Source organism: Vulpes vulpes, chromosome 6 (assembly GCF_048418805.1).
Source record: "Vulpes vulpes isolate BD-2025 chromosome 6, VulVul3, whole genome shotgun sequence".
NCBI lineage: Eukaryota > Metazoa > Chordata > Mammalia > Carnivora > Canidae > Vulpes > Vulpes vulpes.
Genome location: NC_132785.1, coordinates 111108002 through 111133124, shown reverse-complemented (window position 1 = coordinate 111133124; position 25123 = coordinate 111108002). Strand labels below are relative to the sequence as shown.

General features: G+C 47.2%; 1 protein-coding gene across 8 annotated transcripts in view; it reads right to left on the bottom strand.

Annotated features, from left to right (window-relative positions):
• Window positions 1–25123, bottom strand: part of ADCK1 (aarF domain containing kinase 1) — a 112009-nt gene that overhangs the window by 11472 nt on the left and 75414 nt on the right. For all 8 annotated transcript variants that reach the window (XM_072762105.1, XM_072762107.1, XM_025996439.2 and 5 more), the window contains 2 exons: window positions 18915–19073; window positions 11099–11215 (listed from right to left, as the gene is read on the bottom strand). In XM_072762105.1, the coding sequence (XP_072618206.1) occupies window positions 11099–11215; window positions 18915–19073 (276 nt within the window). The remainder of the gene's footprint in view (window positions 1–11098; window positions 11216–18914; window positions 19074–25123) is intronic.

The following is a 25123-nucleotide window of genomic DNA, read 5'->3' as shown; positions in this document are numbered from 1 at the left end:
GGTACAATATGATCCCCATTTTACAGATAAGGAGCTGAGATTCATCAAGGTTCAACTTACATAGAATCACAGGGCTACAAACAGGTACAGCCAGGATTCCAGCCAGGTGCGACCCCACCGCCTCCTTGTAACCACTCTACATACAGGCTCACGGCAACCTCTACACTTCTCATGTGAACTTTGTGAGCTTAAACGAGTTACCTCTCCCAGCTTTAGTAAAGAGGTTGTCTGAAGTCCTGACACCCACCCGGTGTCACACTGAGTGAAATGAACGTCCAGTACTCTGCTGGCATTTGGAGGACTTTGCCCAATGTCTAGTTCTCAGCCTTGGGCTGAGATGTCAGATGTCCCAGGGCCACCATTATCCATCTCCTTGGAGGGGGGCCCAACTAGAGTTGGTCCAGGCTGAGCCAGCAAGTCTCCTTTCGAGAAGCCTTTTGGTTAGGCTCCTTGGAGCTCCACAGAGCCATGCTCTAAAAGGCAGCATTTGCCAAACCAATTGCATTTATTAAGCAATAATTCATTTTTATTTGTCAAGACGCATATAAGGTCCAATCAGGGCTCCTGATCAGCCCAAGATAAGCAGTACAGCCAGACTATGCTGACAGAATTCCAGCCAAAAGCAGAGAAATGACATTTCATTTAGTCTGGGCAGACCTGTCATGAGGAGATGTATGATCTCCCCTGAGCTTTCTGAAATACTGCTAATCGCTCTGGGCCCCCTATTACTACATTGAAAGATGGACCCTAGGGGTCTGGGAACTCAGGATGGAGGAGCCCTTGCCCACGAGGAGTGAGCTGCTGCCAGAGGAGGAAGAGGTGCTGCCAACTGTAGCTCATATATACACAAGCAAAGCCATCAAGTGGCCCTCCCCAATTTGACACCCCATCCAGCTGCTCCTACTTGGGTGTCTTTCCATTTGGGATCTGTTCCTGATGTTCACTTTAACCAGATTTCACCAACATAGATAGATATGGAAGGCACAAGCAAGAAGGAAAACCAGCCTAGGCCACCAGCTTCACTCTGGAGCCATCTTTGTACTACCTAGGGTTAGTGCATGACCTGGTAGTCTTCTCCCTTCCCAGTTTGGGTGCAAGTTCCCTTAGCTGTTAAGTGGGATTGATTCCATCTGCTCTACATCCTCACAGGGTAACCCTGACATTCAAGGTCAAAATGTGAGTAGACCTGGGAAAGTGCTTTATATGCTACATACTATATATCTACTATAAAATGCGTATATTACTATATAAGACATACAAATGTGTTAGCTTACTATTTAAAACGTGGGGAGAAATGTCCCCATTATAACTTTCATCAAAGTGTAATTTTCAAAAAGTTAAAAAGCACAACTCATAAAAATATAGAATGAATACATGTCAAAGATTGTTTAGTTCACCAATAAAGGAGCAAATAAGAAGGGAGAGCTGGTTCAGAGAATTTTGAGGGGCTGAGTATTTTATGGGAATTTAAATAGGAATAAGAGACTAAGATTCCTGGATTAGATATAAGACTGGTTATTGTCCTACAGAGCAATAAGGAAATCATAACCTTTGAGGTTATCATTCCTCTTGGGCAGAAATTATTTGCATCTCTAGCAGATAAGATCTACAGGTTGACATATGGCTTCAGTCTGAGCCCTTAATTAATTGTCAATAGCAGCGTCAGACAAAAGTACATTCCCCTAGATATTAAAAAGCCCTCGGTGGGCTGCTTGAACAATGTCTAAGAATGACTTTGAAAGGATACACTGCACACTCTTGGCCTTAATTTCTAAATCTTGGGTAATTTTTCCTCACATCTGTGAGAGTTAAATAGTTTCTTGGAACCACTTTGCCCAGAGAAGGCAACCAGCCCCCTTCTACTCACAGAGACACGGAGGATCCCAGAAGAAACCTAAGGCCATCACTGGGCACCCTCTCTCCCACCCTCTTTTCATAATAATTTCACTATGTCTCATGATTAAGAGCAAACAACTATGAACACTAATGAACATGAGGATGCAGATAACTCTACCAGATACTGATTTCATCTTCTTCAGATCTATACCCAGAAGTGAACTGCTGAATCATATGGTAGTTGTTCTTAATTTTTGTAGGAACCTTCACACTATTTTCCACAGTAGCTGCACCAGGCTGCATTTCCACCAGGTGTGCATGAAGGCTCTTTTCCCCCCTCCTCACCAACACTCTTCTCTCTTAGCTTCTCTTTTCTCTCTCTCTCTCTCTCTCTCTCTCTCTCTCTCTCTCTCTCTCAGCTTCTTGATGACCATTCTAACAGGTGTGAGGTGGTATGTCCTCAGGGTTTTGATTTGCATTTCCCTGGTGATGAGTGATGCTGAGCACCTTTTCATGTACCTGTTGGCTACCTGTATGTCTTCTTTAGAAAAAAAAAAAATGTGTGTTCGGTTTCTCAAAAGCTGCCCCTTGCCCTGTGACAGTGACATCTGCATAAGGACAGGAGAATGCCACCTTCTTAGAATAGTAATAGCTAACACTCTGTGCCAGGCACCATTCTGGGCACCTTTCATGGACTCAGAGCCATCCTCTGTAGTAGACAGCTGAAAGAAGAAATACAAAAAGGAAAGGAGACTTGGTCACCCAGCCAGCAGTTAGTGAGACCAGGCTCCAAACCCAAGTGGCCCTGGTCCAAGAAACAAGCTGTCAAATCACCCATTCTTGGCCTCTCCACTTAGAGGGAAGCTCCTGCCTGTAGGCAGGGCTGATGCAAAACCTTCTGAAGGTCCACACAGCAACCAAGGAGGCATTCCATCTGGAAGAAAGAGTCTCAGTGGGAAATCCAGGACTGCTTCTCTAACCAGAAAACTCACTGATAACTAAAGCCATAGTATACCTCTTTTTAGAGAAAAAAAAAGTCATTGACAAGTCTTTTATTGTTCTGTGTAAAAAGAATGTGCCATTCATGTGAGTGACTTCAGTAATTATGTAATGCCTTTATTTCCTGACAGTGAGGATGTTAAAAAAAAAAAAAAGGACTCTATAAAAAGTCTGAGTAAAGAATTAATTTAGTAAATAATATTTAAATCAAAGAGTTATTTTTGGATTTTTCTCAAAACTTGAATTGGCTGAAAGTGCTTTAATTATTCTATAATTGCATAGATTAATTCATTCCCACCCCCAAGGGAAAGTCTATTTATGTTCCTGGGGGTGTCGTGCAAGCAAGGCCAAGATCTCTCCAAGAAACAGGAGGTTGCTGTTGCAGGATATTAATAATCACGTAAGTAGCCTGATGTAAAGTATAAAGAGGTTAATTATTCAAATTCTCCTCGCTCTTCCATTAGTTTATGGCCAGGCTTCTTGAGGCACAAGAGCCTGAAAGATCAGGATTTTATTCCCCATCCCCAGGAACTTCCCTGGGAATACATAAACCTCAGATTACTTGCTGCTGCCCAGCGAGGCCAAATGCATTCGTGGAGAGGGTCCACCTTGGACTAGCTAACACAGAGATAAAATTCCTGAATGCAAAGGCATGGGGAACCTCTTCAACCACACAGGGTGCTAGGAGAGGTGGTGAGTGGGTTAATTATAAGAAGCCAGGAGAGCTACTCTAATTTTGGAGCTCAGTGAAAATTTCTCTGGGTAAGGCTTACAGTGGGACATCACCTGAGAGCCAGGACATCAGATATCCCCAAGGCCAAGAAGGGCTTCTCAGGTCTCCTGGCCAGACAGACTCAAGGATCACAGTGACCAGAGGAATTGGGTTCTGGGGCCATGGCTATTGAAGACACAGTGAAGTAAGAGCTATCAACATTTGACATCCCCTGCCTCGGGCAACAATGCACTCCACAGAAATACTTCCACATCCTTCCACCTTACCTGGGTCAGTATAAAAAATGGGGAAAGGGTTTCTTTCCTACACATTTCCGCTTTCTGGCAACTCTTCTCGCCAGTGCCACAGAGCAGGCTGAGTGTCATCACGACTAGTGTGGAGCATGTACTGTGGGCATTGCACCAAAAACTTCATGTTTTAATCATCAAACTACCCTCTGGGCTACCCTTCTGCACCCTCACTTTATAGCAGGCAGCTAGGGCTTCCAAAGAGTGACTGTCTTCACCAAGGCGGCATGGTTCATAAGTAGCATAGCCAGTACCAAGGTCTGGGAAGGCCGACCCCACTCCTAACATCCCTGCTGTCAGTGAAAGAAATCTCCAGAAACCCATCTCGTGCACCTAGATCTCTCTAACATCCCCACGCTTCTCAAGATTTGGTCCGACAAGTTAATGGAGTTCTCTATGCAGACACAAGGAGATGTTTTCTCTCTAGTGATTTCAGTAAGCAGGATCCTCCATGTCTCTTCAGCTTCAACCCCCCCCCCCCCCACCCACCCTTGGTCTGCTGAGCACTTTCTACCACTAAGCCAGAGGCCCAGGAAGCAGAAGATGATGCTGAGGAAAAGTCAGTGTGGTACTCAACACAGGGAGACCAGGCACTACCTGCATTTATAGATAGGAGTGGGGGTGGGGTCACCGTTTGCTCAAGTGATAACCACTGCTCATTTTCCAAGTCTGTACCCAGGACCAACAGAAGTAGGTGGAAAGGAGGGGGGCAAAGAAAAGCCTCGGGGAGACATGCTTCTGTGAAAAACAGCACCATGAATTATAAATGATCTCCTACAGGAGCTCCTGGGTGCCTCAGTCAGTTGAGCATCTGCCTCCAGCTCAGGTCATGATCTTGGAGTCTTGGGTCGCATCAGGCTCTCTGCTTAGGGGGAAGCCTGCTTCTTCCTCTACCTTTGCCCCCCACCCCCACTCCACTTGGGCTCACTTTTTCTCTCTCTCAAATAATCTAAAAAAATTTTTTTTTTAATTAACGATTTTACACAACTCCACAGCTTATGGTCTATGCTGTGACCATGACCAATGACCCTGTGAAGTAAGTATTGTTAGGACTCCAACTGCCCAGATGTGGACAATCACTCAGAGTTTAAGTTACTTACCCCAGGGTGCCTGGCCAACAAATGGCAGAGCCAGGCATAACCCCAGGGTGCCCCAATTTTGAAACCCTCAGTCCCTTCCACTAGGGCACCCAGCCTCACCTTCTCCCACACTCTGTGCATACCTCTGGTATAGCACTTACATGCAGTACCTGCACACAGGAGGTACACAATAAGCGTCTGCTGAAAGATGCATTCGAGAACCTTCCATGGCTCCCAGAATGACCTGGAATGGATTTTAAAACTACTGGAAGGAAGAAGCATGGCAAGGGTTTCTGGCTAAATGCAGCAGACTGAACCGACGCACTGACTCCACTCTCTCCCTGACCCCACTAAGATGACCAAAAAGAAACAAAGAGCCCCTGACAACAGAGAGCAAAGAGACAAGCAAGCCTGCATCTGCCAGGGGGAAGCAGACAGCTATTGAGAACTGGCTTAGCCAGCTAGACAAGAGACCCTAAGCTGGTGAAAGGGGAGCTTGGTGTTTGCCCCAAGCCCAGAGGCTCAGCAACTGAAGGCCCCTGACACCTTTGAAAACAGGAGTTGGAGGTCTTGAAAAAGGAGGATTTGTGGGCAGTCTTGCAAAATATGAGCTGAACCCCAAATCCCACCCCACCACCACCCCAACTCTGACTCAAGGCAAGATTTACTTTCTGGAGAGGCAAAAAGATAAACTCTGGAGGCCACACCACATACCAAGAAGGCCATCCCAAGGACAAAGGACTGAATCAAAGTCCACCTAATGACCACTGGGAGCCTCCTGCCCTCTTTCCCTAGCTGGCTCCCAGGCATCTCTTGGAAGCTCCCCATCTCTCCCACCCCTCTCTTGCAAGCACCCACCCCCACTCTCCACAGACTGCTTACCAGGCCCCACAAGTCCTCATCCCCACCTCCCCCAAATTCCCAACTTTGTCACCTTTCTCTCTAGCTAATTTCACACAAATTCAATTGGGCCTCAGCACAGGCAGGGTCTTAAACATGCACTCACTGAAATCCAATTAACCTTCGATAAAAGGTCTGCAATCAATAGTCATCCTATGGCTGGAGGAGGCTCCATCCAGCCTAGGAAAGCGTGCTCCTACTCGACCTTTACTTTTAATAAAATCAATGACAGTCACTGTCACCGGCTCTTAATGTGACTGGCAAATATGATCACCAGGGCAAGCCTTCGGTAATATGCTGCTCTGGGTGCAGAGACTCAAACAAAAGAGGGCCCCTCCAGGCTGCTGGGTGCCCTCAGGCCTCAAACTCCCTGGATGAGTGAACACACCTGGGCAGGGCTGCCCTGTGCCTGGAGGCTGGCCTTGTAGCAGGTGGTTCCTGGACTCCAGTCGGTGTCTGAACCACCTGAAGAGTTTGTTAAAATGCAGATTCTGGCAACTGTTTCCACTGCAGATTCTGATGAGTAAGTCTGGGGTGCAGCAAGGATCTGCATTATTAAATGATCTCCCTCAGGTGATTCTGAAATAGACGGCTGAAGTCTTAGCTCCCAGCAATCACTGTGGTACAAGATATCTAAGCAGCATGTATCCTTAAAGTCCAACTAGCTAATCCAATGCCTTCAATAAGAAAATTGAGGCTCAGAGAGGAGGAGTGATTTGTCCAAGAGCATACAGCAAGCCACAGGCAGAATGGGCACTGGAACTCAGGTCTCTTGCCTTCTAACCTGGCATTTCTGAGTCTTTGGGTGCTGGCTATGTAGACTGGTCTTCAGCTCCTCACATGCTAGGCCCAGCTAGGCTGGGATGCTGCAAGGCCAGGAGGCCTCTTCAAAGTGGAGTGGGGTTTACTCTAACATGTGGTTGGAAGGGTCTGGAGCCATCCTCACCCACTTGGAAAGCAATTCCTTCCACAACCACTTCCTGCGCCCCAACTTCAAGTTGAGTCACTTGCTTGTGGCAGCCAAGATCCCACTAAACGTGGCCGCCCAGCATAGGGGGTGAGATATCTGCCTCTTGCCACTTCTGTCTATCCTTTGCACTTCCCTCCCCAGGGAGCACTCACAGCCAGACCATTCTAAGGAGGGCTTTGCTCCAGGGATAGGCTCGCTGAGTCCCACAGTCCTCAGGAGACTTTAGAACCTCAGAAGGCTGTTAGAAACTTTCAGTAACGTGGAATATCCTATACCCCTGCCCTCCCTGTCCCCCCCCCCCACCCCACACACACACACATGCTCATGCCCCACTGGTCTTCCATGAGGCCTCTGACTCTGCTGCTGCTTGGTAAGAGACATAATAAGTTAGTTTCTGTAAAGCAAAGCCTGTCCCCGGTCTTCTCCCAAACGATGGTCAGCGATGGCACAGTAGAGCACATGGGCCATCACCGCCCACTGCCAAGCCTGAGGTTTCTGGGACAGTATTTAATGATAGCATCTCAGAATACCAAAGAGCCTCCCAGGTCATGCAAACCCCAGAAGCCAGGGCCAGGGGACTCAGGAATTAAGTAATCAAGACAGTGTGGTACTATTACAAGGATGGACCAATGGACCAATGGAAGAGAACAGAGCTTCCAGAAAAGACCCAGAGGTGCCTGGTGACAAAGATGCCAGATATCTTTGCTTCTTTATCCGGCTGGAGATTACATAGTAGATCCATATGAAAGTGGATGGAAACGTACCATCAAGATCTGGGAGCTCCCAGATTCCTTGCTTGCAAATGGAGGCACCAAGCCATCCCTCCCAAGTTTACAGTGTAGAAAGGGCCTGGCACATGGCTAGGCAGTTAGTAAACACTAGTGGTATCAGGAAGAGAGGAAAGGACAGGATCCAATGATGGTAATAATCATGAAAACAACAACAATCTACTAGCTACCAATCTGGAGCACCAACCATACTCCAGGTGCTGTGCCTGGCACAGCTCATGCACTGCTCCTCTACTCCTCACTTCTTTAGAAGGAGAACAACGTTTGCATGAAATGCAAAAAGCCATGCCTGACATGAGTCAGAGAGAGAAGGGTTGCATTCAGTTAGTGCCTGGGTGGTGGGCAGAGCTTCTCAGTAAGTACCGCACCTCCTTCAAGGAGTTAATGATGTGGCCGTCGCCCAGGTGGCCCTGGTTGTACTGCAGCCAGAGTCCGATCCCCAGGAGGGGCATGGGGAAGACAGAGGAGCAAGGGCTTTGACATCTGGCAGACCTGGGTGCAAACCCTTGGCTCTCCCCCCGCTAGCTGTGTGAGGTTGGGCAAGTCGTTTAACCTCTCTGAGCTTTAGCTGTCTCATCCATAAAGGGGGTTAAGATCTCTCATCTCACCCTTGGGAGGACAGCTATAAAGAGTAGCGATTACACGTGTCAGGTGCCTAGGTGCCTGGTACATATTAGCTGCTTATAATTATTATTATTATTACCGTTATTGCTTTCCACAAATCACTCTGATATTAGTCTGCCCCACTCTGCATGTCCACAGGAAACAATAAACCAACACTCTACCCCAGCCCTGCCTCACAGAGGCTAACCCAGGGCACGAGGCTGGCTTATTTATTCTCCACGAATTCACAGGATGTCCAGCAAGGGTCTGCTTTGCATGGAACGCTGCCCTTATCTTCCAGGGCTGGAGGCAGGAGCAGACAAAGCAGGGCTCTCTGAGGGCACCACCCTGGCCAGCTCCCACAAGCCCCCTCCAGCCCAGCTGCCCCTCCTCCCAGGCACCTCACTCAGTGGCGAGAGCAAGCAACTACAGCAGAGCACATCTTTGTTTGCACTTGTCTTTGAAAAATCAAAGCTGCCTCTGATAAAACACCACTGCAGCTCTGGACTCAATGTATCCAAAGAGATTAATGGATTTGGGGGCCCTGCTGAAATGAAAATCACACCGCAGCTGACAATAAGTAAATGCCGGTAACCTGGCAGAGGAGGGGAAGGCATGAGGTCTCTGGCGTCTTTCCTGAAGTGCAGGCAGAGAGACCCTGCTCCCCATTAAGGCTGTTCAGGAAAAGCTGGGGGTGATCTCTCCTTCCTTCCCTCACCCTCTCCACTGGAGCCAAAGACTTTGTACCCAAGGGTCACGGTTGGCAGGGGATCCCAGGCTAGACTCAGGGACACACCAATGGAGGAGATGGGCAAGGAGATCTCTCCCTCCCTCCTGTGCAGGAGGTCCATCCAAACACCCTCTGCAGGCCCACCCTAGAAGGCAACAGTAGCAGGAGCAGGGTCAGAAGCCCCAAGTTGTGCTACTGGCCAAGTGACCTCGGGAAAGACGTCTGCTCTCCCTCTGAGTGCTCTGTCATCTAGAAAGTGGAGGGCTGAATTAAAATAATCCTTTTCTTACCCTTTCCCAACCCAAAAGGGAGACCTCTTCTAGAAAAGCCCAACAGGCAACTCAGTGATGGCAGAGCTGCCCTGGGTGAAGTGGGGGCGGGGGGTCCTAGGGCCCGTCCTGCCTCTCCACCCTACACACACATACCCTGAAGCCCCCAAAGAGTTCTGGGAGCATCGTTCCCTGAGTTCCCAGGAGGCCAAGGCCAGCTGTGGCTAAGCCCTTCCCAACCATGTTCCCAGCAGCGCCATACATTCTGACTCAACCCCTCCTTTTACAAACAAGAAACCGTGGAGTCAAAGGGACTTGGGTTTCAATCCTAGCCCTACTAGCTCTGTGATCTTGGACAAGTCACCTTCCCTCTCTACATCTCTGATTCCTCATCTGAAGAATGAAGACATTGAGACCTGCCTCCCAGGTTTATTTTGGAAAAAAGCACCCGGTGTGGCAAGTTAGGGATTCAATAAACATTTGCAGTAAAAGGAGATAAAGGAGGAAAGGACGGAGCCCAAAGAGAAATGAGAATGAAAACAACCACCATCTTGCCACCATACTGGAGGATGAAGTACATGCCAGGCACTGCCCAGCACTTGTGTCATCCTCACAACCTTCTCAGAAGGAAGTCATTGTCCTCCTGACGGAGGCCACACAGGCACTTGAATGGAGGTCTGAGCTCCCAACCTGCACCCCCTCCTACCATTCCTACCACTGGCTCGTCTGCTGAGCCAAGGTGTAGCTTCCTCTTCTGGGCCACCCCACCACTGGAACCACAGGCTCCTCTTCATATGCTGCCTGGGGTGGGGGGAAGGGAAGAGCATTCACCTCTCTCCATTTCTTCCTCTCACCAACCCAGAGTGGTGGATCACATCAGTTCACTCCTCAATGCCCTTCATGACTCCCCAGTACCTTTGGGGTCCTGCCCAATGTCTTTACTACCCACCCCCACCTATTTTTCCACACCCCCCTGGAAACCCTGCCAAACTTCACCATTCCCTTCCCTGCACTGCCATCACTGCCCCCAACCCTCTATCCTGACACATACGCACCCAGCAAATTCCTACTCATCCTGCTGGGGAAGCCAACCTGCGCAGACACAAGCTCCCTGGGGTCTCACTCACGCCCCTTCTGCTGCTGAGAGGTGGTCGTAAGGATTTAGTTGTGTACCTAACAGCAACCCTAGGTGGTGAATTTCTTAAAGAAGGCAATGAGGTCTGGCCCCCTCTAAACCCCCATAACCAGTTCATAGGAGGGACTATAAACATGATAGCTGTTGTTGGGAAAGTACCACTCCATCCCTATCTGTGGGACCCTATGGCAATCAAGCAGCAGAAGACGGTGTACAGGCCCACCCACTGGCCACTTTCTTTCTCTGGGACCAATAGGGTGGGAGGTGGGAGACCAAAGGCTCTCTCTTCTTGTAGTTCTGTGAAGTAGAAATAGCTGGCACCTGCTGTCCCCTGCTGGCCTGAACCCTCAAGGCCTGAGGAGTGGCAGGGAGAGGGGAGGGCAGGAAGAGGGAGGGCCTAGGTGCCCCCAGGGGCAGAAGTAGTAAGGCCCACGGGTTTCACACCACTGTTCTCTGGAGCCGCTCAGCATTGTGGGACTCCAATGGTACAAGAAGACAGGTGGTGGTCACTTGTCAGGGCAGGAGCTCCAAGAAGGGGCTCAGCACATGCCTGCACCCCGCGTGCTGCCAGCTCCAGCTTTAGGAGACAGGGTGGAGGACAGTACTAGATGCCCTGGGAGGATGCTTTGTGCTCAGAGATACTATAATTCTTCAGATAACAGGCTCTCTTTCAAGACTGTGAGACCTCACAGGGACACACCTGCCCTCGGTGGGCAGCCCTGACCAAGCCCGCATCCCTCACACAGCAGCCATGAGTGCTCAGCCTCACCTCGTTGACATCGATCTTGTTCTTCTCCATGTAGTCTCTGTCGTTGACCTGGCCGCCGTCCACAAACTCCATCAGAAGCACTCGCTTGGTGGACAGATCCCAGTAGATGCGGGGGACCTGGAATAGGCAAGGGCAGGTCAGAAGGGCTAGCGGGCCTGCAGCTGGAGGCCAGGATCACAGAGAAGCACAGTGAGCAAGGCAAGGGCACATGCTCCTCCCAGGAACAGGAGACAAAGCCTGAGAGGGTCCAGAGCGGTGACAGACAGGGCAGTGTGGGTCAGCCCAAGAGAGCCAGGCAGCCTCCTCCATCAACGAAGCCCCTGGCCCCTCCTTTAGAGACCCCTTCGTGCTTAGGGGACCACAGAACGGCTTCCCCACCCTCCTCAATGCCTCCAGACACAAGAGCCAAACTAAAACTGGGATTTAGGGGGAAAGGTGTGGAACTCCTTATACCTGAGCCAGAGTTGGCACTGAAATCTATTTCCTCTCTCACTAGGCCTGCTGCAGGCTCCTCACATGAATCTCAACCCTCTGCCTCAATTTCTACACCTGTGCAATGGATCTATTAGATGTATATGTCTAAAAATGAACAAATTTTTACTAGGTGATAAACTTTTCAGTCTGGAAGTCCTGAGTCTTCTCACACTCATTTCCTACAAGTCTTCTGTGGTAGATAATGCTGGATCCTAACCCAGCACCTACTCCCAATCTTCCTCTTCCCCAAGGACATACTTTCCCTGCTTGCCTTGCAATAAGTATGGCCAAGTGACACAGTTCTGGCTTATGAGACATATGTGGAGGCCTGCTAGGGGCTCTGGGAAGGTTTTCCTTTTCTTCATAAAAAAGGGATGTTTGTAAATGGTGCAACTCTTCTTACCTCTCTTTCCTACTTTGGAAGTGAATGTGATACCTGGAGCTGCAGCAGCTATCTTGTAACCATGAGGAAAAGTCCAAGAAAATCAGAAATGTTGGCCCTGTCACTGTCAAACCACTAACACAATATCAGCAGGCAACTGTTGTAAGGCTTCTTGCCATGTAAGAAAAATAAATATTTTTTTGTTTTACAACACTCTAAATTGTGCTTTTGGTCACCTGCAGACAAATGCATTCCTAATCCAAATGCTCTCCAACTGCCTCTGACTTTGAGAACACCCAATGGCCAAATAAGAGACCTGATTTCCCCAGGAATAGGCAAGAGATCAGACTGCACAAGGGCTCCTGGGCTGCCATGTGAGTGAGTGACAACCACTGCCCGGAGGGAGGAATTACTGGGATATCGGCGTGCCACGTTTCCCCAACAACTTGTGACGACCTTGTTTCCACTCACAAATAAAGTAACAAGGGCAGCTAATTCAAGGCTTTTGGGAAATAGGACTTCCCTCAACTCAACCCCCAAAACTCATGTAGCAAGAAGACCGCAGCCCTCAAGTCAAGAAACCGGCTTCCTTTCCTCATTCTGCTAATATTCCCATGTCTTCATCCACCCACTTAACCTCCAATGCCTCAGTTTTCTCATCACAAAGGACTACTCCTGCCCCATCTCTAGAAGGAGCTGTGAGGAGGACTGGGGAGGCACACACGAGCGAAACACCCTGGGCTCCCTGGAACAGAGGTTCCAACTGAAGTCAAGGTGGCATTTTGGTTTTGCTACTTTCCTGTAGTTCTTGCCGTTCAGGAATCTGGGCCAGTAGAGAAATCTGTGACTCTCTTTGACTGTGAACTTAAAACTCAGTCTTGCTTGGCACTTTTCAAAAGCTATCTTTAAAAATACGAGTGCGAGTTTGCTGTTGTGGCTTCCAAATGGAGAGGACATATTTTGGGGAAGTTAAGTTCTTTCTCTTGGTTTGTTTGGAAACCTAAGCTTGGTAGTGGGTGCCTGAGGGCTCTGGGGACATGAGGTCAGACCCCCCGCCCCCCCCCAATCTGGGCCTGCCTGGGTCAACTTGGAGAACAGCTTGAAAGAGCCACAGATGGAAAGAGAAAACCCAAAGTCTGGAGACTCTCTGGGCTTGTTAGTCAGGGCAGTGGGAGCACCACATTCCCCCTCCTTCAGCCTTCTTTCCCAGCCTCCCTGCGAATGCAACCATCCCTATCTGACAACACCGTGGCCCCCACCTCAGCTGCTTAGATTGGAAAAAAAAGAATACCAAACCTGGGAAGTTGAGAGGTATGTCAACGGGAGCTCAGAGAGGACAGCAATTGCCCCTGGACAACTATATCATGGAAATGACAACGAAATGCAGATCTGCTCCCTGCTCAGGTAGGAGAAATCTGGCTTGACTGTGGGACATTAATTTGATGACCTGACCCCAAATCATCCTGTGGGCAGGAGGTAAAATTCACCCCAACACTAGTGTTTCATCCCCATGCCTTCCTTCTTCTGCTCCTTCCATCAAAGTAGAAGAAGATGAAAGAGAATCATTTTAAAGAGGTGACGAGAAGAACCAACCCCCACCCCACATACCCCCTAAACAAAACTGGACCTAGGGAGACCCAGGGCCAAGGGGGGCTTGGGGACCTCACAGGAAGGGTCACACCCTGGCCATGAGGACTCTGAGTCTCAAGTCTATCTCTTTGTACAGATCAGAGGCCCCACTCTTGTGGGCAGTACCTGCCCCTAAGCCACACTGCAGCCAATCCTGATCCCAAGCAGGAAGACACAAATTATGGAAAATTGCAGCCCAAGACCCCAGGCTTCCTAGTCTGGCCCTGACCCCACAGTTCCCTTCTGTTCCTGTGCTTTGGTCAATGCACGTGCAAAGTAGGCTCTGGTTTGCCTGGGCCAGGGCCCATCACCCGGGGAGCCCAGGGAAACTGCACAGACCTCAAGTCAGACTCTCAGGATGGCACCCTGGCTTTGCTATCTCCAAGTTGAGTGACTGGGTAAGTTTTATGACCTCTCTGAGTGCCAGCTTCCCACCCGTAAAGTGGTGATGCCCTTCAGAGCGAAGCAACACTCCCAACTTCCTACTAGCATGTGTGGAATCCTGGTACTCGACACAACAGCACACACTTAGCACCTGCTGGACAAACGGCAGCTGCCATATGACAGACGCGTAGCCTTTCACATGTGGTCCCGGCACACAAGCAGAGCTAATGCTATACACACTTCGGCACAAGTCACATCTGTCCCACAAATTATGACGAAGGCAGAACAGCACAGTGGTTTAACAGGCAGGCTCTGGAGCCAGGCCGCCTCCCTTCAGAACCTGCCTCTGCCCCTTAACAGAAGCTGTGTAAACTTGGACAAATGGTTTTCATTTCTCTGGACCTCAATTTCCCTACTGCAGACAAAGGGCTAATCATGGCATTTCCCTTGTGGGACTGTATAAGGATAAAGGAGTAAAAACATGTAAAGCACTTTTAAAAGCACTTTAAAAAGCACAGGCACATAGGGACGCCTGGGTGGCTCAGTGGTTGAGCGTCTGCCTTCAGCTCAGGGTGTGATCCTGGGGTCCTGGGATTGAGTCCCACATTGGGCTCCCTGCGGGGAGCCTGCTTCTCCCTCTGCCTGTGTCTCTGCCTCTCTTTCTATGTCTCTCATGAATGAATAAATAAAATCTTTTCTTTTAAAAAAAAAGCACAGGCACGTATAAAAACACTAATTCATACTAATTATTATACATCAGTGGTTCGTAATCTTTGAGTTTCATAGGAAGCTATGGTGCTTCTCCGACTGCATGCACATTCCTCAAGGCCTGCCCACAATTTCTGGAGAGTCCCAGATCCTCACCTTGCACTAATAAGTGGCCACCCTGATGCGGCCCCGCTCAGGAGATGACTACTTAACCTCTCCCTGAAGTCTTCGCACATCCAAGCACACTCTCAGGTCTTCTAGTCTCAAACCCTGTTTTCCCACCTGGCCCCCAGCTTAGTCACAAACCTCATGGCCTGCCCTATCCCCTCCCCACAATACACGACAAATCTACAAATGCCCTGGTCTTGACCTTTGGGCCTGGCTGCCCTCTCACCCTCTCCTGGTCTCCCTGATACCACATTTCCATTCAGTGCTTGTCTGAGGTGCAGAGATTTATAGCACAGGGCTGAGGTTATTAAACCCCACTGGAAGATGCCTCACACACTGAGAGGTAAACTCTTCGCTGAGGCTTAATTACGCACAGATGTTGTGATGGGGTGCCAGTGTGCAAAAGCAATCTATCTCCAGTTTTAAGAGCTGAACTGGGTTCACAGTGCAAAATTTGCTTCCCACTTGTTATGTGTTTAGGCAAAATTAATTACTCAGGAGCCTCAGTTGCACCATTGTCTTAGGAACAGTGTGTGGGTTTTAGAAGCGGCAGGTCAAATCATTACATTAATTATTTACCCATTTGGCATCCTCATTTCAAAAATTTGTGTTATTATTATTATTACATGTCTTGGTCTGGCAGATGCTAGTTGGCCCCAGCCAGTGGATGATTTGCTGTTTCCATGGGAACGGTGAAGGAGATGGTTCTGTTTGTCTGGTTCATAGTTCTGGTGCTGAGGAGCACCCCTGCCGGCTTAGAGGCAACAGAATGCCCTTAGGCGAGCACCAGAGATGAAATCAGAAAATCTGGGTTGCAGCCCTAGCTCCTCTACTCTAAGACTGTCACCTGTAAAATGGGGTGATGGCTGTTGAAAGGATTCAATGTCATGGTACCTGCATGGTGTCTAGGGCAGAAGAAACATTTAATAAATACGGCCTACCCCTTTGTACACTCAACACTTCTTGGAAGCCCCCTCTGAGCTCCTTATCCTGGGCAGAATGAAATACGTGCTTGTGGGAATCCACAGAAACGTAGCAAAGTCTCTGTCATAATCTGGACATATATGCATGTCATAGGCCCAGATTGTAACAACATAGAATGTTTGTCCCCAGCTAGACGGGACGTTTTTCTCAGATAGGAGCCAACCATCTCTTATTCATCTAGGTCCCTCTAGCTCCTAGCACAACACTAAGTTCAGGAAATGCTCAGGGAATGTGGGATAAAGGAATGGAAGAAATGGGATATGCAAGCAGAAGCAACCATAATTAGATTCTACGGCATCAACCAAGGAGTTAGTATCACTCCTTGTCTGAGAGAGCCATGTTTTTCTTGAATTGGTGGCTTGAACTTCAAGGCTAGGGCAGAGTTACCAGATCTAGTTTGCACATCTGAATTTACAGGCACACCCAGATCTATGATGGCCAGCTGAGGAAGCATTAGTCATACATTGTACTGGGGGCAGACAGTCCAGATAGACCTGACTCTCAACTCACGCAGAGTCAAACTTTGTCAATGGCTACATCTTTCGCCAACATCAGTGTCAAGACACTACACTGATCCACAGTTGTGGCTTCTCCTCCCATGATCTGAGCTTTAGGATTCACAGGTGGCTAGTGTAGGCACACCTTCAACCTCCCCATCCCTGTTAATCAATCTGGATAGCAGAAGTATCAACACTACCTCTATTTCTTAGGATGTCTTCAGAAGCCACACAAACATGCTAGTCAAGAGCAAGAGACCTTCCCACACAATGTACCGAGACACCTCCCCCTCTAGAAGAGGACTGCTTGACAGTTGGCTCCGGCACTACTATCTAGAGCTCCTAGAAGATGACTTCCTTTCCTACACAAGCTCCAGGCTGCCTGAGTGAAGAGAGAACAACTGATCTCTTCAAAAAGTTGAAAGCCAAGCTCTCTATGCAGGGTACCAGAGGGGCCCAACCCTTGCACCAGGAAGAGGAAGCCCCAGAGAAATGGGTCCAAGCCCCACCAAGGACGAGATATGTTGGAAGAACAGTGGTGTTGGTGTGCATCTATCAATAGAGAAGCCTATGGAGCCCATGGGGAACATCAGACCAATCCTCAAAGACCCATTCCAGTGCCAACTCCTCAGAAGAGCCTTCCCTGCCCTGATTGACCACGGAAGTCCCTTCTCCTGAACCTCCAGAGCACTTACTAGCAGGACCTCTCACAAAGCCGCTACTTTGTATCATTTAATATAGTTTCCCACAGTAAGTGTCTTCTATCATCATATAGGCAGTTCTTCTATAATACTTGAAAACACAAAATTTTTCTAACATGATTGATGTATTAGGGGGGGGCAGTTTAATCCAAATGCAAATTTTGCATTTGCTTATGTTAGCTATCCTCTCCCAGGAAGCACCATGTGAATGCAGGAAACTGCCTCCAGCTGAACTGCACGACACAGCCATATACAAACACACACACCCCAACATCACCACGTGTGTCGTGAGTCCTGCCCACGCACATCTGGCAACACAACTTTCCGCCCAATTCCAGATGACCGTCCTTCCACCACCTCACAATATTCACAAGCAGCAACTCTTCTGATGCCCACTTTCACAAGCAGATGTCAAGACAGAGTGCCATGTGTTCTGCGGTCGTACATATTTCTTAGCCATCTAACATGTAAAACTACACTCCTGTTTTTAGCAGGTTTTCATCTTTTATTTTCTGTGTCACTGGTGACATTTTTTAAAATTTGCATTTTCTCTTTTGTGAATTGTCTCCTTTTGTTATTTTACTTTTTACTGAAGTATAATTAACATACAGTGTTCTATTAGTTACAGGTGGATGATTCAACAATTCTATACATTACTCAGTGTTCATCACAGTAAGTGTACTCGTAATCCCATTTATCTTTTTCGCTCATCCCTCCTTCCATCTCCCTTTTGGCAACCACCAGTTTTTTCTTTGTATTTAACTTCATATTTTTGCTTGTCTTTTTTGTTTGTTCATCTGTTTTGTTTCTTAAATTCCTCATACGAGTGAAACCACGTGGAATTTGCCTTACCCTCTTATTTCACTTAGCACTACATGCTCTAGTTCATCCATGCGGTTGCAAATGACAACATCTCATTCTTTTTCACGGCTCAGTAATTTTCCATTGTGTATATATCACATCTTTGTCCATTCATCTGTGGATGGACACTCGGGTTGCCTCCACATCTTGGCTATTGTAAATAATGCTGCAATAAGCACAGGGCTTCCTCTATCTTTTCAAATTAGTGAGGTTTTTTTTTTGGGGGGGGGGGTAAATAAATACCTAGCAGTGCAATTACTGAATCATATGGTAGTTCTGTCTTTAATTTTCTGAGGCACTTCCCATAGTGGCTGCACCAATTTACATTCCCACCAAATGTGCATAAGGGTTCCTTTTTCTCCACATCCTCACCAACACATGTTACTTCTTGCCTTTTTTATTCTGGCCATTCAGACAGGTGTGAGGTGATATCTCATTGTAGTTTTGGTTTGCATCATGGTTGCACAATGATTAGTGATGATGAGCATCTTGTCATGTGTCTCTTGGAACTGTTGTAAGCCTTAGCCCTATTTTCCCCATTAAGCCCTGAGGTTTCTGTTGTGTGGGTCTGCATACTATGGAGTTCGTACTCCATGGAACTCACACGTTGCATTTTAACAGAACTGACTGCATATTAAGTGAGGTAATATACAGTGTTAGGAACAGTGCCAGAGCACAGTAGCATTAGCTACCATCATCATCAATGTCCTCATCTCGTGCTTCACAGCAGCAGAGATCACAGCTTACAGGCCCTTAGGGTAGCACTTGGTGTCTTAGAATTACAGATCATTCAATAAACATCTGTTTGGCTGGCAGGTCAACAACCACATTTGGTATTTTTCTGTAACATTCCCTTCAAGAGCTTTAATGTGCAACACTAGGGACAAATCATTCAGGCTCAGCAAGAAGACTCAGGAAGGAGGTGTGCCAACTTATGTCCCATAAGGGCAGGATGTTCAGCGGGGGGGATCAGTCTTCCCTTGCACTCTCACCATACTACCATGGCCCCATTGCCCTGCCCCTCCTACCTTTAAGAAGTCAAAGTGCTTGAGCATTTGGGCCACTTTCTCAGAATTCCTCCCTTCATTGAGGAAATCCAGCTCCAAAGGCAGGTTCTTCTTGGCTTCATCCACCAGCCACATAAACTCAAACTCTGGAAACAGCTGCTTCACAGCCAGGACAAGCACCTGAAATCCACCAAGCACCCCATCAGTCAGTCCATGACACCCACCATGGGAGCTCGGCTCTCTGCCCTCCTGCCCAGGTCTGCACACTGATAACTCCCCGGGCCTCCCCTGAAATAAGGCCTCCTTGCTCCCCTGGGGCCTGTCCCTGTAATTCAAAGCCAAGATGATCAAAGCCCAACAGGTGCCGGCAGTAACAGCCCTCATCTGCCGAGCACTCCCAGCAAACCCAGTGCTCGGCTAGGCACTTACATTTTCACTCCACTCAATCTTCACAACTCCGGCAGGTCCATGGTATACACTTATCCCCATTTTACAGATGAGGAAGTTGAGGCTCTGAGAGATTATATAGAACTGTCCCAAATTTGCCCAGCAAGAAGCACAGAGCCAGAATTCCACTTGAGCTCACCCAGGCCCCAAACCCTTGCTCTCGTTCACTTGCTGAACTGCTTGCTGTCTCTGCTTTGGCTGCTCCTGGACTTGGCCCCCATGGTCCTGTTTACAAAGGTCAGGAAGGGTGCTGCAATCATACAGCATTTTGTTATTTCCTAGACAGAGTGGTGGGTACTTGAGCATTTATAACGTTATTTTCTAACTTTTTGCATGTCTAAAATATTTCTTGATAAAGAGTACACTGGAATAAGAAAACAAAGTTGGATGACACAAGAGGAATAAGAGATAAGGGATGTGACCCCTGGGATAAAAAGCTCAGTGTTTTGGCAATTTGGCCACATTGTGGATTCCTGAGTGAGGACATGATGGAAAGCAGGATTTCAGTGGACTTACAAGGCATTTATCAGCTTAATGATGTGAAGTTAAACATCCTCAGCAGAGAACAGGAGCCCAGTGACATCTGCAGAGTGTGCCATGATCCCTACCATGGGCTGGAACTCAGTTCTGAGGCTGCCCTGCACTGGGGCTCTGGATTTGAGAGTGTCTAGGAAGTTTGTAGATGATGACTGCAGTAGGTAACAAGGGTGAGGCCAGGAACATGGAGATGCATTTCCTGAGAGAAACACAGAAAGGGACTCTCCTGTTCTACTATGAGCCCTCCTCTTAATGTTCAAAGTGGATCAAACTTCCCAGAAATTCTTGGCATGGATTATAGTCCCAGTTCTCCAAGAATGCCCATCTCCATCCCCCCGTTATGCCAGATAGCAATGAACAAGAATTTTAAAACCATGGGCCTACTGGTACCAAAAGCCCTACCCTTTCTGTTGTGGACTGTTTGTATCCTCCCTAAATTCAACGTTAAGCCCTGGGGTGATGCTGTTTGGAGACAGGGGCCTTAGGGTAGTAATTAGGTTTCAATGAGGCCATGAAGGTGGGGCCCCTATCATGGGATTAGTGTCCTGGTAAGAAGAGGAAGAGACAGAGTTCTCTCTTCCATGTAGGGCACAGAAAGAAGGTGGCTTTCTTCAAGCCAGAAAGAAAGTCCTCACCAGGAACTGAATTGGCCAGCCACCAGAACTACAGAAAGTAAACATCTGGGGTGTTTTGGTTGTGTGTGTGTATGTGTGTGTGTGTGTGTGTGTGTGTGTGTGTTTTTAAGAGAGAAAGAGTGTGAGAGTACATGTGAGTAGAGGGAGAGGGGCAGAGGAAAAGAGAGAACCTTTTCTTTAAGATTTTATTTATTTATTCATGAGAGATACAGAGAGAGGCAGAGACACAGGCAGAGGGAGAAGCTGGTTCCCTGTGGGGAGCGCAATGTTGGACTCGACCCCGGAACTCCGGGGTCACGCCCTGAGCTGAAGGCAGACACCCAACCACTGAGCCACCCAGGCATCCCAAGGGAATCTTAAGCACATTCCACACTCAACACAGGGATTGATCCCAGAACCCTGAGATCATGACCTGAGCCAGAATCAAGAGTCAGATGCTTAACCAAATGAGCCACCTAGGTGCCCCTAAACGTCTGTGATTTCAGCCACCCAGTCTATGGCATTTTGTTATAGCAGCCTGAACAGATGAAGATGCCATCCCATCTGCCCAGAAGGACCCACTGAGCCACAGCTATGAACTTCATCCTGTGCTTCCTTTTGCACTTCCTGTATTATGCCCAGCACTGTGATAAGCACGTGCAATATAAAATAAAGAGACCTAAAGCAGGCCATTAACTACAAGGCACTTTTGGCTTTGTTTTTAAACCCTTGTCTTAGACGAGGTACCAGATGCCGTTCTAAAGGAATCATCACACATGGTTATTATGCTCAATTCCTATCAAAACCCTTTTTAATTACATTTGGCTGCAGTCTAATTTCTTTTAAGTCTTGTCTAGTCTTTCATGGGCTAGACCTGTGACCTTATGATAATTGATTTAGTTTATGTTTTGTTTCTGTTTGAGTCACACAAAGCTAGGTGGGAGGAGTGGTGACAGCAAGGCCTGTACAGCATGTGTCAGGCCCAGGCACTGGGGACCAGCAGCCCCCTAGGCATCATGTCTCAGCACAGTGACCTCAGATGGCCCTCAGCTGCCACCAAAGGGGAGGCAGAGCTGCTGCACAGGAAACAGAAGCACTTGCCTGGGCTAGGGCCAAGTGCATACCCGACCTCTGAAGCACCTGAATTCTACTCTCTGGGCTCTGAGTTCAGGGAGAAACCTCTTGGATGTTTTATTCCAGCCTCAATTCCAGAGGTTCTCACCCAGGAAGGACAAGGGAAGGAACCACAGTGAGGCTCAGTCATTTGTTCAATCAATAATTACTGATTACCTCCTAGGTAACTACCCAAGGGCCAGGCGTGGGCATACACAGGGAGCCACATGTACCCTAGTGGGTCTCTACCTGGGGATGAAGCTTCTAGCCAAACGTTAATTCCTCATCATTTAATGTATGGTCACCATTATTTGTGAAATTTTAAACTATCATTGATACCAAACAGCACTGAAAGTACAGTACTCTGTACTTTACAGATTTATCTGTTACTAATCAATTAAATAATCAGTCATTACTAGTACCATTGGTTATTATTAATACCTAACGTCATTAATCATAAAAGCAAAGGTTTGATTAATATTAATTGCTAATAACTAATTAGTAAACTAATTCATACCCAAAAAAACTTCACAGTACTCACAGAGCTGATTTCTAAAGCACTGTGTGGGTAATGGCTGAGCCACTCCCTCAGCTAATATAAAATGAGAGGTTCTGTTGGAATGGGTGTCAGTGGTTCACCACCTTATAAAAGAATACCACCCTTTCCTTTATAGGAAGTCTACCAATCTGAAAGTTTAATGCCAGCTATGAACCCAGAAAACGTACCTCACATAATTTTGTATGTAATTCAGGGGATTACCAACCCCTTGAACTTCTAGGCAAGTGGGGAGATGGGTCAGGTTAGGAGTCATCTGGTCCAAATCTAAAAACGTTTGGGCTGCTACCATTTGAGACTTTTCATGGCTAAGGAGAATAAAACAAAACCGTTTTACCTTCTGTTTTCATCCAATTCCCTTTCTGAGAGCCTGCCCTAAGTAGATTCATTTAAGTTTTTCCTTTTTGACAACAGCTGCAGTCAACTAAAATAAAACAGGTGTTGTTATCAATTTGGCTTTTTGATTTTTCTCCCAAAATGTAACTTCTCCATAAAATTCTTCTAACAGCCAATGTTTCTACCAGTTCCTAGCATGCACTCCACACTCAGCAGATGTTTATTGAATATTCACATGAATAAATGAGTGAATAAATGAATGAATAAATGAAAATTTCAAAGGGTTGGTCCTCTCCTCCGGAGATGATTATACGTTCACATGTGTGTTACTCAAATAAATTAGGTTTTTCTGTTTCTGAGGTTTCAGTGGGAAAGGGGAATACCTCTGAATTTTCGGTGACCACAGTTTTGGAATGCCTGAGAATTTTCTATGTGATTTTCAAATGAATCAATCAAGGTATGCTCAACAATTAGCATTTCCTTCGAGGTAGAATAATGAAATTATTTTCCTATAGGGCCATTGGCTCACAGGAAGAAAAATCATGAGCCACACAGAAATATATTGAAAAAAATTGAAAGTCACATAAAAGTTTGGAAACTAGTGATTGCTATTTATAATAACCACCAAAAAAAGGAAATGATCATTATTTACTACCTACCCCATACCAGGTGCTGTGCTATGAGGCACTTTACAGACATGCTCTCATTTAATCCTCTTCTTGCCCATTTTACAGAGAAAGAAACTGGCTCCAGGAGGTTAAAGCATTTCTCAAGGTCACAGAGCTTGTCATTTCAAATGCGGGACTCGGACACAGGGTTTTCTCGCTCCTTTCTTTGCGCAGCCCTGACTCATGCAATGCAATACAGGATAATACAATAGGAAGCGTGAGATAAGGTGCAAAAAGAGCTGTTATGGACTGTTAAAACTGCAACTGAAAGAAGGCTGCCTGTTATTAAGTTATTATATCTTATAAAAGAAATAACGCTCTATGGGAAAAGAGCACGCTAAATAGAACGCCTGCACGGATCCAAACTGGTAAAAATGGATGTTCGACAAGGATCGAAAATCAATTCAGAGTGATGTAAATAGCTTGCCATTCATGGGGTTTATCTTTGTTCCGATAAGTTATTAAAGTGCACACTTTTTACAAAACAGAATTATAGGGTGAAGAGAAGTTTCCACAGGATAGTCTACATCTCTGGGGTTTTTTAATGTCTTTTAGAAAATAAAATCAGCTGTTGGAGTCGGTGCCAACACAAACAGTACCTAGCCACCCACTGTTCAATCAACACGTTCAGAAAAGAAACAAGATGACAGGCAGCATGCACTGAAAATGCTATTCAAAAAAAAGTCAAAGACCTGACCGTCACAGGTCTTTATTTTTAGAGACCCTTGGCATGGGCCAGATGATATCAAAATGTGGATCAGATTCTGGTGCTCAGACCAGAGTCCCTCCCCTGTGTGGGAGAGCACCTTGGGGACAGGAGGCACACAAAGAGCAGGAGTTAGGTTCTTCAGGGAGTCACAAAGCAAGGGGGTATTCATCATCAATTCCGGAAGCTCAAGAGATAACGGGGAATGATTTGAGGTGATACTATTGGGACCTGGGGATTATGGTTTTACCACCAGCTTACGGGTCCTCTGAGTCCTACCGTGCTCTCTAACAGAACGGCAGTGAGATCCAGCCCGCTGAGTGCCCTGCTATTGTAGGCAAGAACTGCTGCAAAGCCAGCCCGCCAGCAGACGAACAGACTGCCTTGTCAGTTCACCCCTTCCTGCTGAATCATTGTTCCAATCTCTGGGCCCAATTAGTCTGGCTCTGGACAGCCACTCAAATCAATAAGAGTCACTGGCCGTGCATCTAGAAGTAGAGTTGCCCCAACTATTAAAGGGACAATATCAGGTGATAATGACAAAGCTGAAAAACACCCTTGCCTGTGCCTTTCTCTTTTGTGCAAAGTCACCAACACCATCAGGTTCATCAAACACCATTTACTGAGAGTCGGCTTCCACCCTCCTACCACCATTGCACAGTCTATCCAAGAGACTGCCCCCTTCCCCAAGAAGAGTGCCAGGTTCTCAGGAGACACAAAACACTATGGTGGCATGTGCATTAGGTGCCAACCCAAAAGCCATTTTCCTCACCATCCTGGCTAACAGAACCCCAGTTTTGTGCATCTTTCATGTCCTTCAAGGAAGGCGGGCCTTAGCCTGAGAAGGTGAATCACAATCGGTCTCATATCTCTTGCCAAGACTAATTTAGACTCAGGCATGTGGCCTACTTGTGGCCCATGAGAAATGAAGGAAATTCTATTGAGGGGCTCCTTTTTGCTAAGGAATATGAGGGAAGAAACAGGTCCTCTTTGGCACTGGATATCATCTACTTGTAATAGCTGGAACTGCTGCAGCTGTTTGGGGACCATGAGGAGCATTACCCTAAGACAAGCCAGAATAGAAGACAAAAAGAACCTGGTCCTTAAAAACCATAGTGAAGTGCTGGATCAGTCAACTTTGGAATAGTCAACACTACTGCTGGGTGTCTTGAAATGTGACATAATACAGTTACTATTATTTACACCACATTCAGTTGGATTTTTCAGGTACCTGCTGCCTAAAGCATCTTCAC